Raw genomic sequence first — 19140 nt, 5'->3', positions numbered from 1 at the left:
AAAGCTTAATAGCCCAACAATTTTTGATTGGGATACTTGGGGTTTGGAAGTGTTGTTTCCTGGTCTTAATTCGACTTTTACTGAGCCTAGTCCCAACTTATGACTAATTTTTAAAAGAACATAAGGTTACAAATGTTTGAATGGTCCTAATTTTGAGAAAACAGACAATCAGAAGGCATCACTCACGGCAGACAACTGAATATGGTCATAATAATGGGTATTAAAGATGTCACAATGTTTGGAAAAGTTAACCAGGTACCCATCAATCCTAATGATTGGTTACCCACATACCCAGAAATTATATTAAATGTGAACCTGAACTGCTAAGTTCATGCATGCCAACCCACATAGAGGTATAAGTGTAATTATTACTAATAAGAATGGCAAAAAAGCGCAGTCTGTGTAATCTGTATACTACATGCCATAATTACCGAAAACCATTTGAAAAATGTACATTTATTTTTGCTATATATGTGTAATTAGTTAAAATTCTTGTCACACACAGACAGAATCCTTGTGGAGTAGTATGAGAATACAGATGCACTTTAAAATGATAAAATTATCTGTACACAGCATTCACTTTAAAATGATAAAATTATCTATACACAACATTCACTTTAAAATGATAAAATTATCTGTACACAACATTCACTTTAAAATGATAAAATTATCTGTACACAGCATTCACTTTAAAATGATAAAATTATCTGGACACAGCATTCATTTTAATTAGTCTACATCACATGTTTAACTTTGCTAAAAGGGTGTAAAGTCAAGTCCATAAATTCTAAATGTTGTATTATATCACTGTCTAATTCCTCTTTTAAAATTTGTAAGCGTTGTTGATTTGACCTTTTCCTGATGCAACATATTCTTCACGTACCACAAACCTTCTCAAACATTTTTCAGTCATATAACATACACAAGTCACATCGATAAAGTTCTTTTCACATAGCCCTTTACCTCATGCAAGTGCCTTTGGATGCCTCTACTCCATTCACATGGATACGCCTTTTGATGCCTGCTGTAAATATCAGCCATTTTAAGTGGGGTTTTTGTAGCGCCACCTTCAGGGAAAAACCCCTATTAGATACTACATTCATTTCTGTGAATGACCATTACGTCAGATCACAAGGTCACTGTTCATGCTCTGGTCGAAATCTGCTATTTAAAGTAACTGGGTCATATTCTCCACTCTCCAAAATGGAGGTCATGGATTTCATTCAGTACTTATGAAGTTTTCACGATTAGAATCACAACTATGAAAGCTTCAATAACTTAGATAAAGGCTCTGATATTTATGAAGGCAGCAATTAGTTTTTATAAATTATCAAATTCAGATGACTTAGTGATGTAGGCACGGACAGAAAACTTGTAAATGTTGAGTATGAGAAATGGCAGCTATGATTGGTCACACGGCTTAACTGACTTAACGGTGAATGAGTTCTCTCAAGATTTTAAAGCACATAAAAAATTCTTCCGTTAAAAATAATTACAAAGCTATAACAATCGGACTTTACTCTTACATTTTTCCATACATAATATGTGTATTAAAAATGTAAAATGGTTCATATTGCTGTTAAAGGTAAGATACACTACATTCCTTAACAGTTAACAGGCAGGCCTATGTGTATGGAGTCAAATAGATAACGTGTTCTATTTATAGCACACTGCACTGGGTAACTTTGCTCTATGAGATAAAGGGTTAATATTTGGTGCCATTTTTTAAAATGGGTCTGCTACTTAAGTGTGTATCAAATTAAAATGAATATGTGATACGTGTTTTCAAAATCAAGTCTGCTAATAAAGAAACTGTTATATATCCAAATGCTTGCATGCATCAAAAATGTAAGATCAGTAGATGGAGGTGGATAAATGCATAGCAGCCAATAGTCACCCAACATGAGCCTCGAACAGTACTCATTATTCTGTGTCTCACTTATTCCTGACATTGCCAGATATAATCTTTGATCTGAACTTGGAAACATTTTGGTTATTTATTTTTTTTTTTTTTAAATACATGAACTAAATGGGGACTCGTTAGTTAATTTTATTACCAGGGTAATTATGAATGAGCAAGCACTCATTGACACCATTAGTGGGTATACCATAAATATTTATTATTTCATTCATCAAAACTTCCAGTAATCATCTTTATGTTTCAACAGGTGTCCCAGGAGATGCCCCAGATGTTGGAAACTTTATTAGTGAACGTTTAACTGATGCAGATAATGAAGAAAATGCTCCCCCACATGATAGTGTACGGGAGTACGTATACGAGGGAGGAGGCAGTGATGCGGGATCTCTTAGCTCACTAAATACCAGATCCAGTTCAGAGGACCATGATTACAATTACTTGAACGACTGGGGACCAAAGTTTTCCAAACTTGCCAACATGTATGGAGGTTCAGAAGATGACTATCAATAGCTGTCTGTTTCCGAATGTTAGAAAAAAAAGATGACAGACTCCAAGAGAAATGCATTGCATGCATGTAGATCTTGATAGAGATTAAAAAAACTTGTTGTACAGTACTTTTGTATGTGAAATATGTATGGAGGCTGTCTGTGTACAATGTATTTAAAATGCATTTAAACGTAAGGGTTGTGAAGAGACTGTGCAATATTTATATTGCAGACTGCATACTTGTGTACAGAAACAGCATAGGTAGACCAGTCTTTCAGTATGGTGCAAGTCCTTATTTTTTAACTTATGACTTTTTAAACATGAGATTGTAGATTTGTTTATGATGAATACAAACTTGCCTGCAGATATCTTTGTGGAAATTGTGATATTGTAAGGATTGTAGTCACCAGCCAGTAGTGTTGTTTATTTTCACATTCTGTGGGAAACAATATTTGTCTGTTTTCTTACTGTTTATTCAGGCTGTTTGTATGCCAGTTGAACCCATTATATTCAGAACATATAAAACAAATCTACTATATTTGGAAAATTGGAAAATGTCTCTGTATGTGTCTATCTAAATAAATATATATATATATATATATATATATATATATATATATATATATATATATATATATAATCAATTAAACAATGCAGGGAACTAAAACACTTTGAAAAAAAGAAGGCACTTGATTTTGAAAAAAAAATTACGCTAATTTGACCCGATCAGAAGTCTGTTTCACAAGAACAAATAATTTAAAATTTTCCATTTTTACAAACAACATAAAGGAAGGAGCATTCAGAATATTTTTATCAAGATCCTGTACCTATTACAAACATTAAAATTCTTGAGAAAGTAAATCACATATAATTTTTAAATTTTTTTGCAACTCTCCACAGTTTCTGTTGCTAGTACCCATATATAATAGTTTGCAAGTCAAGTGCAGCAACAAACTGCACACATGCAGATCTGGGTCTGTGCTACATTTTAGGAGTGATTAGTTGAACAAACAACATAGATCCTGATGTACCGGCAAATTACAAAACAGCAAATCGGGGACTTAATTGCTTGCAGTCATACTACACTTATAAGTGATTCTGTACAGTATGTTAGAGAAGAACCAAGGTTTTCATTGCAAAACTGTCTACTTTTCATTTTCTTAAAAATAAGATTTTGCATTCCAAAGAGATTGCATTTAACAGAGAGAATATGTCAATCATGTGTGTCAATTATTTTTATTTTATTGTTTAATATTCATGAATTTACAGTATTTAATCAAATGCACTGTGTGCATTAAAGATGTAACAATTCATCGATACATACTGGGAACATGCTTTTTTCATTAAGGATATACAGCAATGTTATCTATACTATAGGTGGAATATGCCATAGTAGCAATGGCAGGTGATTTTTCATGATATACATGAATTTAAGTTGAGAAAATAATGAAAATTGAAGAGTTTTTTATCTCTTCAATAAAAGTATTAGAGATGTTGGTGCTGTTATTTTGTGTATTATTATGCATCTGTTAGACATTAGTTTTCACCCTGATTCCACTAATTGACAAGAGGGACCATTAGTCACAATGATGAAACTTGGGAATATTAAAATATGCTTTCGTCAGAAATGGTTATGTAAAATGATAATCATGTTGAACTGTTATATTTTTAAGAATTCAGGTATGAAAGATAGTTTGCAGAGTCAATACGAACAAACATGGGAACAATAAGGCTTTGTTAAGACGACCCCCCCCCAAAAAAAAAATGTGAATGCAGTCTTCTGTGTAAACCCTTGTTTTATTTAAGGCTCTAACTTGATATACCTTTAGATAGATTACCCATCTGTGTTATATGCAAATACACTGGGTTTCAAGGGTCTGAATAATTACAAAGTTATTTTACTTTACGAGTTATTCGGATGGAAATATTGCATGACCTTGGGAGTGCAGTATATCCATCCGACAAAACGAGTTCATATTTTCCCATACAAATGCAGTAACCTTTTTATTGTATGCTCATTTTCTTATTCTACCTAAGGGTTAATTTTATTTAAAAAAGTACACTACAAGACAAAAAGTAATTGAATATAGGCCGTATTCCAAACTAAATACACAAGTGCAGATTCATCATTACACAACAACAACATTATTAATATGCACATAACTCTGCCCAGATAAATGTGAGCTTAGTCAGGTGCTAGACATAACTTTCAAAAGAAAATGACATTTTGGTCTACTTAAAATTTAAATTTAGAGTCATACCATGAATGAATGCACATTACAACAACTTTTCCATTTTATCTGGAATGATAAGATTTGGGTATTTTTGTTGATTCTATGAAATTTCTTGATTATGGACTGGATTTATTTTGCCAATTCTACATGAAGTACATTGGATTTCAGCAGCGTGTTGACATCTGCAAGTGTGTTTCTGTTCTGTCGTTGAATGTTTGGAATCATAATGTGGGGAAAATATGAAGTCTTTCAAGTGCAGTTATCAAAAAGATGCTATGGAATATAATGTTTATTTCATTTTGAGTGCAGTAAGGAGGATGTAATTGCACTTGGAATATAGTCAAAATTATAGTATAATTTTGAAATGTGTAATCAAGCTTGAGAACCCATGACAAGGCTCATGTAATTCGGAATTGTAGAACTGAGAAAGTATATTTTGAGGATATTGAGGATGTAAAACTTTAAGTATTTTTTTGCCATTCTTATAACCAGCTAAAGAAAACAGTTTATGCATTGTCACTTGCATGTTATTTGTAGGGACCCAGACCTGTCTGGTGTTTATCTCTAGCTTAAATCCAAAACATTGTATCGAAAAGGTTAATGCAGAAAGTAGCAAAGCAGCTGGTATGTGGCAGACCACGAAAGATCTGCTATAGTTCATTCAGAAACAAATTTAATCAACCGAAATATAAAGTGCCTACTACGTGAGTGTACATGATTTGTTTACAAAGTAGTTCCTAATACATTTTTGGGCACATGGGAGTGCAGTCTCATAAAATACTGAATGATTCTGACACTGTAAAGTTGACAGAGAAAAAAATGAGCATATAATAAAGTCAGTTACAAAACTATTGTAAATATGCACAATGGCCATGGCATACTTAGGTATTACTACTAATAATGTCACACAACACAATGGTCATGGCATATTTAGGTATTACTACTAACAATGTCACACAACACAATGGCCATGGCATATTTAGGTATTACTACTAACAATGTCACACAACACAATGGCCATGGCATATTTAGGTATTACTGCTAACAATGTCACACAACACAATGGCCATGGCATATTTAGGTATTACTACTAACAGTGTCACACAACACAGCTACATGTGCATTAAATGCAAAGATAAATTGACAAGATATGATTCTGTATCATCACTAATGTCTTACAATATGTATTGCCCTGCTAACTGCATCTTATATACCTGGATATGTATTGTATTGCTAAGCAGTATTGCAGTCTGTATCATATAGTAACCAAGCAGGCAGTGCACAGCTCATGTTTGTATTTTTTGCAATATTGATAAGGGATTTTGTATTCAGTATTTTCGCACGAGATTGCTAGATTTTATCAGCTTTTACTTTTTAAAAGCTTTAGAATTTCCTCTTTGTATCTAAAATGTTGCATAAAATCAGTTTGTTTGAATTTATTTTCAAAACCTGTCGAAGTTGGTAGTTAAAGGGGCTTTGATGATTGAATCTGTTAACATAATTATTTGTTTACCTTTATAGAGAAAATGCTGAATTAAAATGTTGAAGAAGTTCAGAGCTGTTTTCTTCATTTGGTATTGGCATCCAATAAATACAGAAAGACTGTGACCTGAACTAATTTAAAGAACTAGGTCAACAAAGGCAGGGCTGTTCCGGTCAGATATACCTTAGGGGTGGCAGAATATATTTTGTTGGATAATTTACTTACCTATTGGTGGTAGCCCTAAATAAATGGGTGGTATTCCCCCTTGATTTAAATGGAATAGTGCCTAAGCATATATAGAGCTTTTGGACACTAGATTTGCTATGGTTAAAATACATCACTTGTACCATATATACTCACTTCTAAGATGAGTCCAACTGTAGGTTGCATAGACCCAGATCTGCCATTGCATAAAGTGCCAGCAGATCTAGGTCAGTGAGTAATCAGTAGAACAGACAAGATAGACCCTGATCTGCAGGTGCATTATTGCTTGCAGTTTGACTTGGCTAATAAGCGAGTATATATAGTATCACTTTCCTTTTCAACAAGTTGTAGATAACACATATTGTTGTAATGAGAGCTTTGATCATAAATTGTATTATTCACTTTCATAGTTTTTTTAAAACAAATGTTTATTTTCTGAATTTTGTTTTTCTTTGTCAATTCACATTTTTCATTTCTAACCCTTTTAAATTGTGTGTACAAATCATTTGTCCCAGCATTTATTCTGACTCCTTGTCTGTACTTGTACATACAAGTAGAACAGGTGTAAAAAAAACTTTTACAGCATGATTCATGCATTTCATTTTTGAAAATATTTTTATGGTTCTTTCAAAAGAAGGAAGGAAAAAAAGAATTAGTCTGACTGGTTGCTTGTTTGACTATGGACTGAGTGTTTGCATTTTGTAGTGACCTGTCCCAAAATAATGCAGACTTTGATCTTTGGATGTGTTTGGTGACGACAAGTTAATCATGTAACACAATATATATATAAATAACAACTGATTGTATATGTGAAAATATGACTTCTTCTCTACCATCTTTTACAGATGAATTGTCAGTCCTGTTAATGCTGGCAGGCTGGATGAACTGAAAGTTGTATAAGTACAAATTTAAAGTTTTTTTTTTCTTTCTCACCTTACACCTACTACTCATCTTTCATATATAACATACACCCAGTTCTGAACAGCATCAACTTAGATCTAGCATCTGATGATGTGTCAGCAGATAAGGGAATATGATATTGGTTCTACTCAAGCAAACAGGTCAGACCCCATATTAACAAAACTGCTGAACTTGAGTGTTACTCAAAACCTAGTAGTATCATTGCCTTAGGAATTAAATTTGTTAATTTGTTAGAAAATAAACAATACATAATTGATATCTGTATCTATATTTTTATAAGCTACTTTGAACTCGTATTTTTGTTATTGTCAGCTATCAAAATTTTAGTTTGCATGTGCATTCAGGTTGAAGAGCTTTGTGAATATGGAGCCAGACTCCAATCTGCATATGCAATATGCAGTTGCATATACAAGATGCAGTTTATACTGTTTGCAGGTGGGTATGCATCATTTGTGAATAAACATGGCTTTTTAGAAAAGGGATCAAAATGCATCATATCAGTATATACAAGTATCATTAATACTTCTCAATAGAGTACATCAATCATATTTATTCATCAAAATGTATGAGAGACATCATATATTTTTTGTACACTACCTTTTTATAGGAATGTGTATCCAGGTTGTCCTTAGTCTTTGTTGTTCATATTTTTAATCTTTTTCCTTTTAACAAAGGAAACACTAATAGAATGTTGATGAAAAGTTTATGATGAGACATAAAATAACAATGTGATTGGCTGGCATAAAATGTATAGGATTTGTTTATTCTTCAAGATAATGTGATACACATTCACTCCCTTTGTAGGGTGGACAAAATCAGCTTGTTTAAATTTTACAGTTATTTTTCTCATTTATATTTGAAATAACTTATGGGATTATAAGCATAAAAATTTTCCTGGAGAACTGCTCTCCTGTTTTTCCAGTGAGCAATGCTGTTTTTAGTCCAAGACATTCTTCTAGCTAGACAACTCTAAAACGTCACCATGTGACATTATTGCTAACAAGAAGACCTGGACACTATATTCTACCAGAAAACTCCTTAGGAGACTCGAAAACATCACATGACATTAGTACTAACAGGATGAGTGATAATGTCGATAATGTCGAAAACATCACATGACTTTAGTACTAACAGGATGAGTGATAATGTCAATAATGTCGAAAACATCACATGACATTAGTACTAACAGGATGAGTGATAATGTCGAAAACATCATGTGACATTAGTACTGACAGGATGAGTGATAATGTCGAAAACATCACATGACATTAGCACTGACAGGATGAGTGATAATGTCGAAAACATCACGTGACATTTGTACTGACAGGATGAGTGATAATGTCGAAAACATCACGTGACATTAGTACTGACAGGATGAGTGATAATGTCGAAAACATCACGTAACATTAGTACTGACAGGATGAGTGATAATGTCGAAAACATCACATGACATTAGTACTGACAGGATGAGTGATAATGTTGAAAACATCACGTGACATTTGTACTGACAGGATGAGTGATAATATCGAAAACATCACATGACATTAGTACTGACAGGATGAGTGATAATGTCGAAAACATCACGTGACATTAGAACTGACAGGATGAGTGATAATGTCGAAAACATCACGTGACATTAGTACTGATAGGATGAGTGATAATGTCGAAAACATCACGTGACATTAGTACTGACAGGATGAGTGATAATGTCGAAAACATCACATGACATTAGTACTGACAGGATGAGTGATAATGTCGAAAACATCACGTGACATTAGTACTGACAGGATGAGTGATAATGTTGAAAACATCACGTGACATTAGTACTAACAGGATGAGTGATAATGACCATATAGTAACAGCTGAGAGTAATGTCCTAAAAAGTTTATATATTTATCCAATCTGTACTCCATAATTTATGACATAATTAACTTAGAAATTCTTCATCTCTAGAATATAGACTATATAGGTTAAAATTAATGAGATTAAACATTGACATAAAGCTATTAAACCATAGTAAATCATAACATTTTAGTGTCGGAACATTTTCACAAATTCAGTGACTTAAAATTTCAGCTGTTTGGCCACAAGCAGTGGCATACACTGCTACATGCATGTGACCAGAAAATTTCCATCAGATGGTAACACATCCCTGTGATGTAGAACCTGTGTTAAACATATGTTGAACAGGTGCTGGTTTACATGTGGAAAACAAATGATGTAAAATGGATATTTGTCCAAGTTGCATGTTTTTTGGGTTTTAACAACACTTTTAACACATTATTAGCTGTATCATATCAAAGAAATGGGAGCTACGTGTTAATGAGCTCGCCTTTACAGATCACTGACATTTCATTGCTAAAATGGATATGTGATAAAGCTTGCCAGTAATTTCCAGTGGGTTAGTGGCTCTTCCTAGGGGTTTCCATATGTTCTTCCTCCACCAAAAATAATGGTTGTCACTTTTAGCCTATCATGTGCTGAAAAATAGCATTAAACCCACAAAACTAAACCATCTCAAGGATACAGTGGCAGCCAACCCCAGCTGGCCTGGCTAGGTATCAAACACGTGACCCTTGGATTACAAGTCAGATATTCTACCAGCTGAATTAACATGGCTCCAGATTTGTCAAAGTTTGCAGACAATATATTGAACGTTCTGCATATGTATATGAATTACTTAGTTTCATATGCATGATTGTGTTTGTGATTGAATGCATAGAACTTGAGCATGTTTTTATATGCCTTGATCATGTGTCTAACACTGGTATTGCACATAGAACGTTTGTCATTTTGGTCTTTGACCTGTACAACTTGGATGCTGTTAATGAAAACATTTGTTAAGCTGGTGGTTTAAAGCAGTTGGATAAATAAATCAACCTGTTTTTTTTTTAACTCTAAACTGTTGTTAATGTAAAATTTCACTTACACATGATTAGTGATGTGAACAAAAGCTCCACATATATCCATGTACCTGACGTTTAACCAGGTGTACTTTATTCGTACTGTTGCAGTTTTGGCAACCTGTATTTTGAGCACTCCTCACTTTTATAGTGCAGTCTCAGAGTGCGTGAAATTTAAGTGTCAGTATTAAATATTACCAATATTTATGTAACTTGTTGCTATAGAAATGACCAGTTGACATAGGACAAAAAATTGTACAATAGTTTCAATTTATGCATTCTTTTATTGATAATTTGTAATTTTTGTCATCATACAGTTGTTTGCTGCAATTTGCATTTTATTTTTAAAGATACTCAGATTTCTCCAAGTAGATCATTTGTAAAGGTTCAATCATCCTGTCCAATCAAAATATACATCATTTTCAAATGCTAACTGTACAGAGTTATGTTAATTTCCCACCATGCATGTTCTAAACATTTGTAAAGATTTTGTTAAATGTTTGATTCATTGGCATTTCGCAGATATAGGAGCCAAGTGCTTTTCCCAGGGAGACATGGACAGTCGACCTGGGCTGGGCTGGATGGGACTCGAACCTACAGCCCTGGGATTACAAGCCTGACTCTCTACCAACTGAGTTAATGGTGATCCCTGTTTTAATGTTGGTCTTCTTACAGGGATATAAAGAAATTAACACCATTTTGTTTATTTGTCTCTCTGATACTGACATGCACAAAGTTGTACACTTGTAAAAACTATCTAGGTTTAGGGGGGAAGAGATAGGATAGATTGAGATGGATAATGTGGTTTTATTTATTTCACACTTGAAAGACATATTGTATTTTTCTTAGATTAATTTGAGTATTGTTTTTGATTGTTCCAGTTTACTTGCAAACACTAATTATAGAATATCAAATGAGTCTTCACCACAGTAAATTTGCAGGGTAGAGTGTACAGCTAGTCATGGCCAATCTCAAAGACTTTACGATTTTATTTTCTGTTTGTTGTATTTGTCATTATTTAATTGTTTCATGTTGATCATTCTACATATGTATTATTTGAACACAAGTTCCTTCGAAATTGAAATATTAGTTCTCAAAGGTCTGTGGGTATGGCACTGCATGATCCAGCAAACAAACGATTACTTTTTTTTCCACAAGATTCTGGTACAATAAAATTTCTCCAATAGTTATATTATTATTTGTTTAGGAGTCTCTAGTGAACAGTTGAAGTTTTAAGTGAATTTAAATTTGTAAATTCACTGCTCAACAACCTCATGAATTTAAAATCTTTATCTTGGGTCTTTACCAGGATTGCTACAAGTGAAAAAAATACATAATTTTACTAAAATAGTAGTAAAAAAGACAGACTCTGTGCTTGTCATCATGTACAGTCCCATACATTCAGTTTATCTGATCCATTTGTGTTAGATACCATGTAATATTAATACGTAGAATTATTCATGTTTGGTTACCTTAGAATACTAAGTGTTGTATGAAAGTATGTTTCATGTAATTTATGTCAATCATTGAGGTGAAAGTGAAGATAATGATTGTCATCATCATTTGATTTTTCACTTTTTCTAAATAAAGATATTTGTACACAAAAATCCAGGTTTGTTTTTAGTTCACCTGGCTAAGTAAACTTATTGTATGGTCCTTTAAACTTATTGTATGGTCCTGCATTCTGTATGTTAATCAACTAATTCTCCAAAACCATTGGACCAGTTAAACTTGGTCATGGTACATTTTATCTGAATTCTATTTGAGGTAGTTATGTAGCAACAAACATAGAAAACTTATTTTCATAATGGTCAAGCAAATTTTTATCAGACTATGTTGGCATGTTTCTTAGAACAAGTTCAATAAAAATTGTGCCAGGGGTTGCTCCAGCAATGATGTCGCTTCCATAAGAACAAACTGGAAAAGCCCATTCCAACTTCATAACGGCTGAGCCAATTTTGATTAAACTTGGTATGAATGTTTTATTCTGTTCATGGTGGTTTCCCTAGCAACCATGTTACTTCTTGGCAAACAGGGAACAAAGATATTTTTGACTTCTCACTAAGTTTCACGATTCTATGTGTGATAGTAAGCATATAGCTTGACCAAACTTGTTTAGCTACGAGTTAAACATGTCAACATAACACAAGTGAGTACAAGATGAAATTGAGGTGTCCCTAAGCTTCCTTTCTGGTAAAGGTGTGGTACACACGGAAATGCACATCATCAGCATCAGTATTATAGTATGAACAGTGCCTAAGCAATGAAGATCACAAAATATAACTTGTGTCAGCGAGGCTTAAAATATGGGCCATAATGACCTACTTTGCAGTGAGGGCGTTTTTATAATAATAATAATAATGAGGACTTTGTATAGCGCCTAATCTTTAGAAGCTCTAAGTGCTTTACAGCATTAGACAACACCTATAAGATAAAAAGCATATATAATGATATGATTACAAAAACAAACACCATGAAATTAAAAAACATAAAAAAACATGCTGAGAATATTTAAGGTAGGAAACATTATTAGGTCTTTAAGTTTATTCTATCAGTCAAAATAAGTGAGTTTTGAGAGCACTCTTGAATGGGATCACTGTGTCTTTGTGTCTAAGTTCAGTGGGCAATTCGTTCCACATTGCTGGGCCCTGGTATGCAAAAGAACGCTGTCCTTATGACCTTGTTTTCATAGTGGGAATAATGAGTATATGATTGTCAGACGAGGAGCATAAGTATCTTGCTGGTGTGTACACATGGGTGAGGTTGGATAGGTATGTTGGACTAGAGTCAGACAGTGAAACGTAGCACAGAGAACGAATTTTGTGTTTGATTCTGGATCGAATGGATAGCCAGTGTAGGGTACAGAGCAGCAGGGAGGTGTGCTCTGATCATGGTACTCTAAGTACCATCATGACAAGTTTCAGGATTCTGGATGGAATGTTATGCTAAAAACATTTAGTTGTCAGCCAATGTAGAATCTTATCTAAACCAGTAAAATATGAAATGTTGATTACAATGAGCTTTCTTACATTAGTATGGTACTAATAGACTCTTGGCAATAATGGTTTGAACATTCAAATGATGGACTACTAATGTAGGATGTTACAAGTTTGTCAAGACTATTCATGCTTCAGTTATCTTGCTAATTGTTCTGCCCATAAAGCAGGGCCCCAGGTGTCTGAGTGGTCCAAAGCACTTGTCTTTCCCAATGACTACCATATCACCTGTCCATGTGGGTTTGAGTCTTGGGCATGGCCAGTGTCGATATGTGAGAAAAATGACAGTAGCTTCCCATAGGTTGATGGTTTTCACTGGTCGTCCTATGTTCTTCCTCCACCAGTTATACTGGCCACCACGTATAGCCCATCCTGTGCTAGAAATGGTGTTAAACCCCAAAACAACAACTGACCACAAAGCTACTGAAAGAAAACACAACTTCTCAACTAGCCTACACATTACCAAGTCAAATTAGTTCACAGCTGGTGCAGTCTATGTACTTGGTTATTTTAGTGCAAGGGTACACATCATAATACACCATGCTCTGCCAAGTTTTCGCACTAATGGATGTTTATACCACTGTACCACACATTTAAAAAACTGGCGGAGTTGAATTAGATTTACAACAAATATCGACATAAAACTGTGTGTTTGTGTATGTGTGTGTGTATGAGAGGGAAGATTCACTAACGTACACATTTATATGTAACACTCATTAAAAACTGAATTTCACATGAATTTTAAAAACACAAAATATTTGCAACTGCAAGTTTATGCTAGTATAATTGTATTGCAGTTCTAAAAGCTGAGAAATGTGATGATGTACAATGTTATTAGTTTTGTATGGTCACTTCTTATTTACAATGGTGGATGGATGAAAAGATTTCCATTGTGAACAGAACGGAACTGTTTCAGTGTTTTTAGTTCTACTGGTCATAGACAAAAAGAGCTTATGGGATGGTCTGTCATCTGTCAACCATTTGTCCATTAGCACAAGTTTGTTATTCCTACTCCTCTCAGACTGCTTGGGCGTGTGCCATGAATCCTTACACACACAGCCATACCTTGGTCCTATATATTAATTGTGTTGCTTGGACATTCAATATGGCCTCTCAGACTGCTTGGACATGTGCCATGAATCTTTACAGACACAGTCATACCTTGGTTTATATGTTCCTATATATTAATTGTGTTGCTTGCACATTCAATATGGCCTCTCAGACTGCTTAGGTGTGTGCTGTGAATCCTTACAGACACAGCCATACCTTGGTCCTATATATTAATTGTGTTGCTTGGACATTCAATATGGCCTCTCAGACTGCTTGGACGTGTGCCATGAATCCTTACAGACACAGTCGTACCTTGGTTTATATGTTCCTAAATATTAATCGTGTTGCTTGGGCATTCAATATGGCCTCTCAGACTGCTTGGACGTGTGCCATAAATCCTTACAGACACAGTAATACCTTGGTTTATATGTTCCTATATATTAATCGTGTTGCTTGGACATTCAATATGGCCTCTCAGACTGCTTGGACGTGTGCCATGAATCCTTACAGACACAGTCATACCTTGGTTTATATGTTCCTATATATTAATTGTGTTGCTTGGACATTCAATATGGCCTCTCAGACTGCTTGGATGTGTGCCATGAATCCTTACAGACACAGTCATACCTTGGTTTATATGTTCCTATACATTAATCATGTTGCTTGGGCATTCAATATGGCCTCTCAGACTGTTTGGACGTGTGCCATGAATCTTTACAGACACAGTTGTACCTTGGTTTATGTTCCTATATATTAATCGTGTTGCTTGGGCATTCAATTATGTTCCTATATATTAATCGTGTAGCATGTTGCTTGGGCATTCAATATGGCCATCATGGCACTTCTCTAGAATCAATTCATACCTACATGGGGTTTTACTAAAAGACTTCTTATGATGTCTATTTGATAATACTAATAATAATAATAAGGGCTTTGTATAGCGCCTAATCTTTAGAAGCTCAAAGCGCTTTACGACATTAGACAACACCTATAAGATAAAAAAAAAAAACATATAATGTTATGATTACAAAAACAAACACTATGAAATTAGAAAACATTAAAAAAACATGCTGAGAATATTTAAGGTAGGAAACATTATTAGGTCTTTAAGTTTGTTCTTGCAGTCGAAATAAGTGAGTTTTGAGAGCCCTCTTGAATGTGATAACTGTGTCTTTGTGTCTAAGTTCAGTAGGCAATTCATTCCACATTGCTGGGCCCTGGTATGCACAAGAACGCTGACCATATGACTTTGTTTTCATAGTGGGAATAATGAGTATATGATTGTCAGAAGAAGAGTGTAAGTATCTTGCTGGTGTGTACACATGGGTGAGGTCAGATAGGTATGTTGGACTAGAGTCCGACAGTGAAACGTAGCACAAATGATCCTAAATGAAATAGTGCTGATCAGGTGTGTAATATGGTAACGTCATTTTGAGAATCATGTTATCACTGTTTCTCCTGAAGGGATCACTAACACACTTCATTTAATATGCATTCAGTATTATATAAAAATGGTGTCAACCTGACATCCAGTAGGGACACGATGACAGCCATCTTGAAAATATTGCTATTGCTAACTTAAAGTCATACTGACACGAGTTTACAAAAGATTTCTTATGATGTCTAGTGGATTCTAAATAAAAATGGTGCTGTTCTTATGTCTAATATGTAAAGCTGTACTGATGTCACTTTTTGCCAATTATGCCAATACTCCATACAGCCGATTATTAAAACTGCCGATAAACCTATTAGTGTAATGCAAGCAGGTATTTTGCCATGTGAGTTATAATAAGGTTGTTTATGTGGCAAGTAAATTTGAACTTCTATACAAAAACAAACAGAAACCGGATAAGAAGTACATTGCTATTTATAGAAAAAAATAATCACACAAACATAAAACTTTAAAACTAACACTGATAAAACTTATGCTTTACCAATTCAAGATATAAATGAATGAAAATGTATTAAGCTAGTCTTTTAACTTGTGTTCAATGATGCAGGTCTCCATTACTAGATTTCAATAAATGACTAAAAATGTTAGTAACGATAGCCCAATAATAATTAAAATTAATAATACACATGCTTTATGACTAAAGTTAGTGCCTTAGTGGGTGGAATAATGTTGTAACAGTCAATCCGCAAGGTGACTGAGGGTAAGAACCTTGATTAGTAGTGGCAAATTTAAATATGGGATAATTTTATATTTATAGAAAAATGTTCCATTTCATCCCGACTTTATTTACTGTGTAAGCACATGAAGAATATGTAGAAATCAAATATATTTAAATAATGCCATTTGAAATTTAGGAAACTTGAACAAACTGTTTCCTTTTAATGACAACTCTACATACATCATAGATAAAGCATACATACATGTTTGATTTTGTATACAGATGCACTGACTTGCAGTTAAGATTGACTATACACGAAACAGTATGTTGACGGTATTAATGAACTCTGTACATCCCTGCCTAGTTTGTCCAATACAAAATTTAGTTCTTAAACTTTTGCATCTAATCACAACCTGCTTTCAAAATTAATAAGCTGGTTCTTTTATTTATTTAACTTCTATTTTTATTCATGATGATTAAATCAATATAAGACACTAATGATTTAAACATTAACAATGGTTTAAATGAAGAAAGCAGAACACTACAAAACACATCAGGTAATTCAAACATTTAAATGTATTTACAGTTGATCGAAGTCATTATTATGATCTAATTAACATTGCAACCGACCACACAATTGTTTCTATCCTCCACTTCTATCTCTCCAATTTGCTTTTGTCTGGGGGACTGTAAATTTTATGATTATTCATAGGCCCAGAGACATAGTCATATGTCAGATAGGAAAATCATGCCACACTCATTTTTTCACAGATTTCCACAGGTACCTTCCTACAATGGTCCAGAGAGGGAGACTGGTAAAAAGTATATGCTAAGAGACTAACCAAAGGAGAGAGTGATGGGACGGGAAAACTTACCATAATGGAATTTATTTATTGCCCATCTGTCATGTTCCTTGGGTTGGTCGACTAGTCTGCTGCCTTACCAACCAGTACGAGTGAAAGGTGGGTGGGTAGTAGTGGCCTTTGGACATTTTAATATTCAATAATTTGTTTTTAGAATCTTATTGATAGATTCTGAACATAGAAAAGAAAACAAACAAAGCATTAAATAGGCTACAGTGTGTTCCTCCTAACCATGAAGTGTATCATACAATCTCAACAGGCTATTGCAACTCTGTATGTATCAGTGGTATTGTGAACACTATTAAAATCTCATGGAATGTTTGCAGTATCAATGGTATTGTGAACACTCTTAAAATCTCATGGAATGTTTGCACCTAACCATTATGAAGACCCCAGTTCTTCTAGGTTACTTGATGCAAGTTTAATATTCTTTTTTTCTCACTTCACATCCATGTATTATCTCTCTTCTGCACAAGAGAGAGAAAGAAATGGGAAAACAGGAAGATTCCATAGAAATTGTGTACCATGTTTATTTCATTTAAAAATCGGTGATTATTATTTTTCTTGTTATTTTCTTTCATCGCTAATGATCATACAGTCGAAATGCATCACTGATTTAGGGAGTATAGAAGAGATAGCCTACTGTTGAAACAATATTTATATATGCATATTAACGTGCCATGGGTGGATCATAACTTGATTTACCAACAGTATTGGTAAATCAAATTGCTTTATACTATTCTATTTTTAATTTACGTTTGTATAAGCATAATTGATGCAATCTGAACATGTGAATATGTACTAGTTCCTTAGACAGGCAATATGCTTTTAGTAATTATAAATAGTATTTTACATTGTAATCTATTAATGTAATATGCTATGGCCCATGCAACTCTGATTATAACATGGCTTACTGTCCGCTGCGATAAACACATGCTGTCTCCAATATGGGCTCCACTTGCAAAATATCAAAAGGCGTATAGGACCTGAAACTGTGGTGTAAGTGACCATGACTGATTTGTTAATGGTGACAGAAAACATTCTGTAATTGATACCCCAAATAAAATTGTATGATTTCTAAATCTAAATCATCCACATCGTGTAAGGAAAGCATTTCCTTTATTCCTTTTTAGACACATTCTTCAGCATCAAAATATGCAATGTGTATACTCGATGTTTTTAGTGCATTCCTCGAGTTAGGTAAGACGCTACCAGTATCTCAATTATTTGACAAGGTATACTCAAAGATGAGTGGTTTCCTCAGCTTGGATTAGTGTTTTGAGGGCATACTCACGTATCTGAGGGAAAACTCAGATTTGAGTGCAAGCATGGACTTGAGTAGTTTTGTGAATTTGAGGCCAGGCTTCTTACCAATGGCATATGAGGGTAGCCACAACGGAGATACAATAAGCAATGTTTGCAAAGCTTAGTCTACTTGATAATATGGAAATAATGGTACAAATATATCTTAAATTAGATGAAAAAATAATTGCACATGAGACGTTTTGGTGAAGTAGCGATGTTTTGAAAGGCATTAGTAGTCCACGATGACACTGTCAGTAACTAATGTCACATTGCTTGTATATTACAGATCTTGATTGATTTGAGCAAACTATCACTTATTTCCTGTCAAATAATTTGTTAAATAATTATTTTACAAGCATTGTCAATCTCTGATTAGTATTCCAACCATTTGATGTCTGAATAACATGTCAATCAACACATGTCTAACAAAAATTTAAATGTTTACCTGTATTGTAGAAGTTACTCATCCCTTTCTGCTATGCCTTTTTATTTGGTTAGAAAGGGAAAAACTTTATCACTGAGCTTAAAATAATAAACATTGACATTTCACAAATCTGGGGTATGCACAGATGTATGGAGCCAGTGATCACTACATAGAGATTCAAAAAGGTAAGCTTGACAAGAAAAATAGTCGTTCTTTATAATGAACTACAATTCTGAACAAAC

The 19140-nt window shown here is 34.0% G+C and overlaps 1 protein-coding gene across 1 annotated transcript in view; it reads left to right on the top strand.

The window, feature by feature from the left end:
• LOC149787442 (neural-cadherin-like) overlaps nucleotides 1-11756 on the top strand; it is a 171334-nt gene extending 159578 nt beyond the window's left edge. The window contains exon 35 of the mRNA XM_089978058.1: nucleotides 2169-11756. Coding sequence (XP_089834184.1) covers nucleotides 2169-2428 — 260 coding nt within the window. The 3' untranslated portion in view covers nucleotides 2429-11756. The remainder of the gene's footprint in view (nucleotides 1-2168) is intronic.
• Nucleotides 11757-19140: the final 7384 nt, after the last annotated feature.

Source organism: Sinohyriopsis cumingii, chromosome 12 (genome assembly GCF_028554795.1).
Source record: "Sinohyriopsis cumingii isolate HCF-2022 chromosome 12, ASM2855479v2, whole genome shotgun sequence".
Taxonomy (NCBI): Eukaryota; Metazoa; Mollusca; class Bivalvia; order Unionida; family Unionidae; genus Sinohyriopsis; species Sinohyriopsis cumingii.
This window is presented reverse-complemented; position numbering and strand designations above follow the sequence as displayed.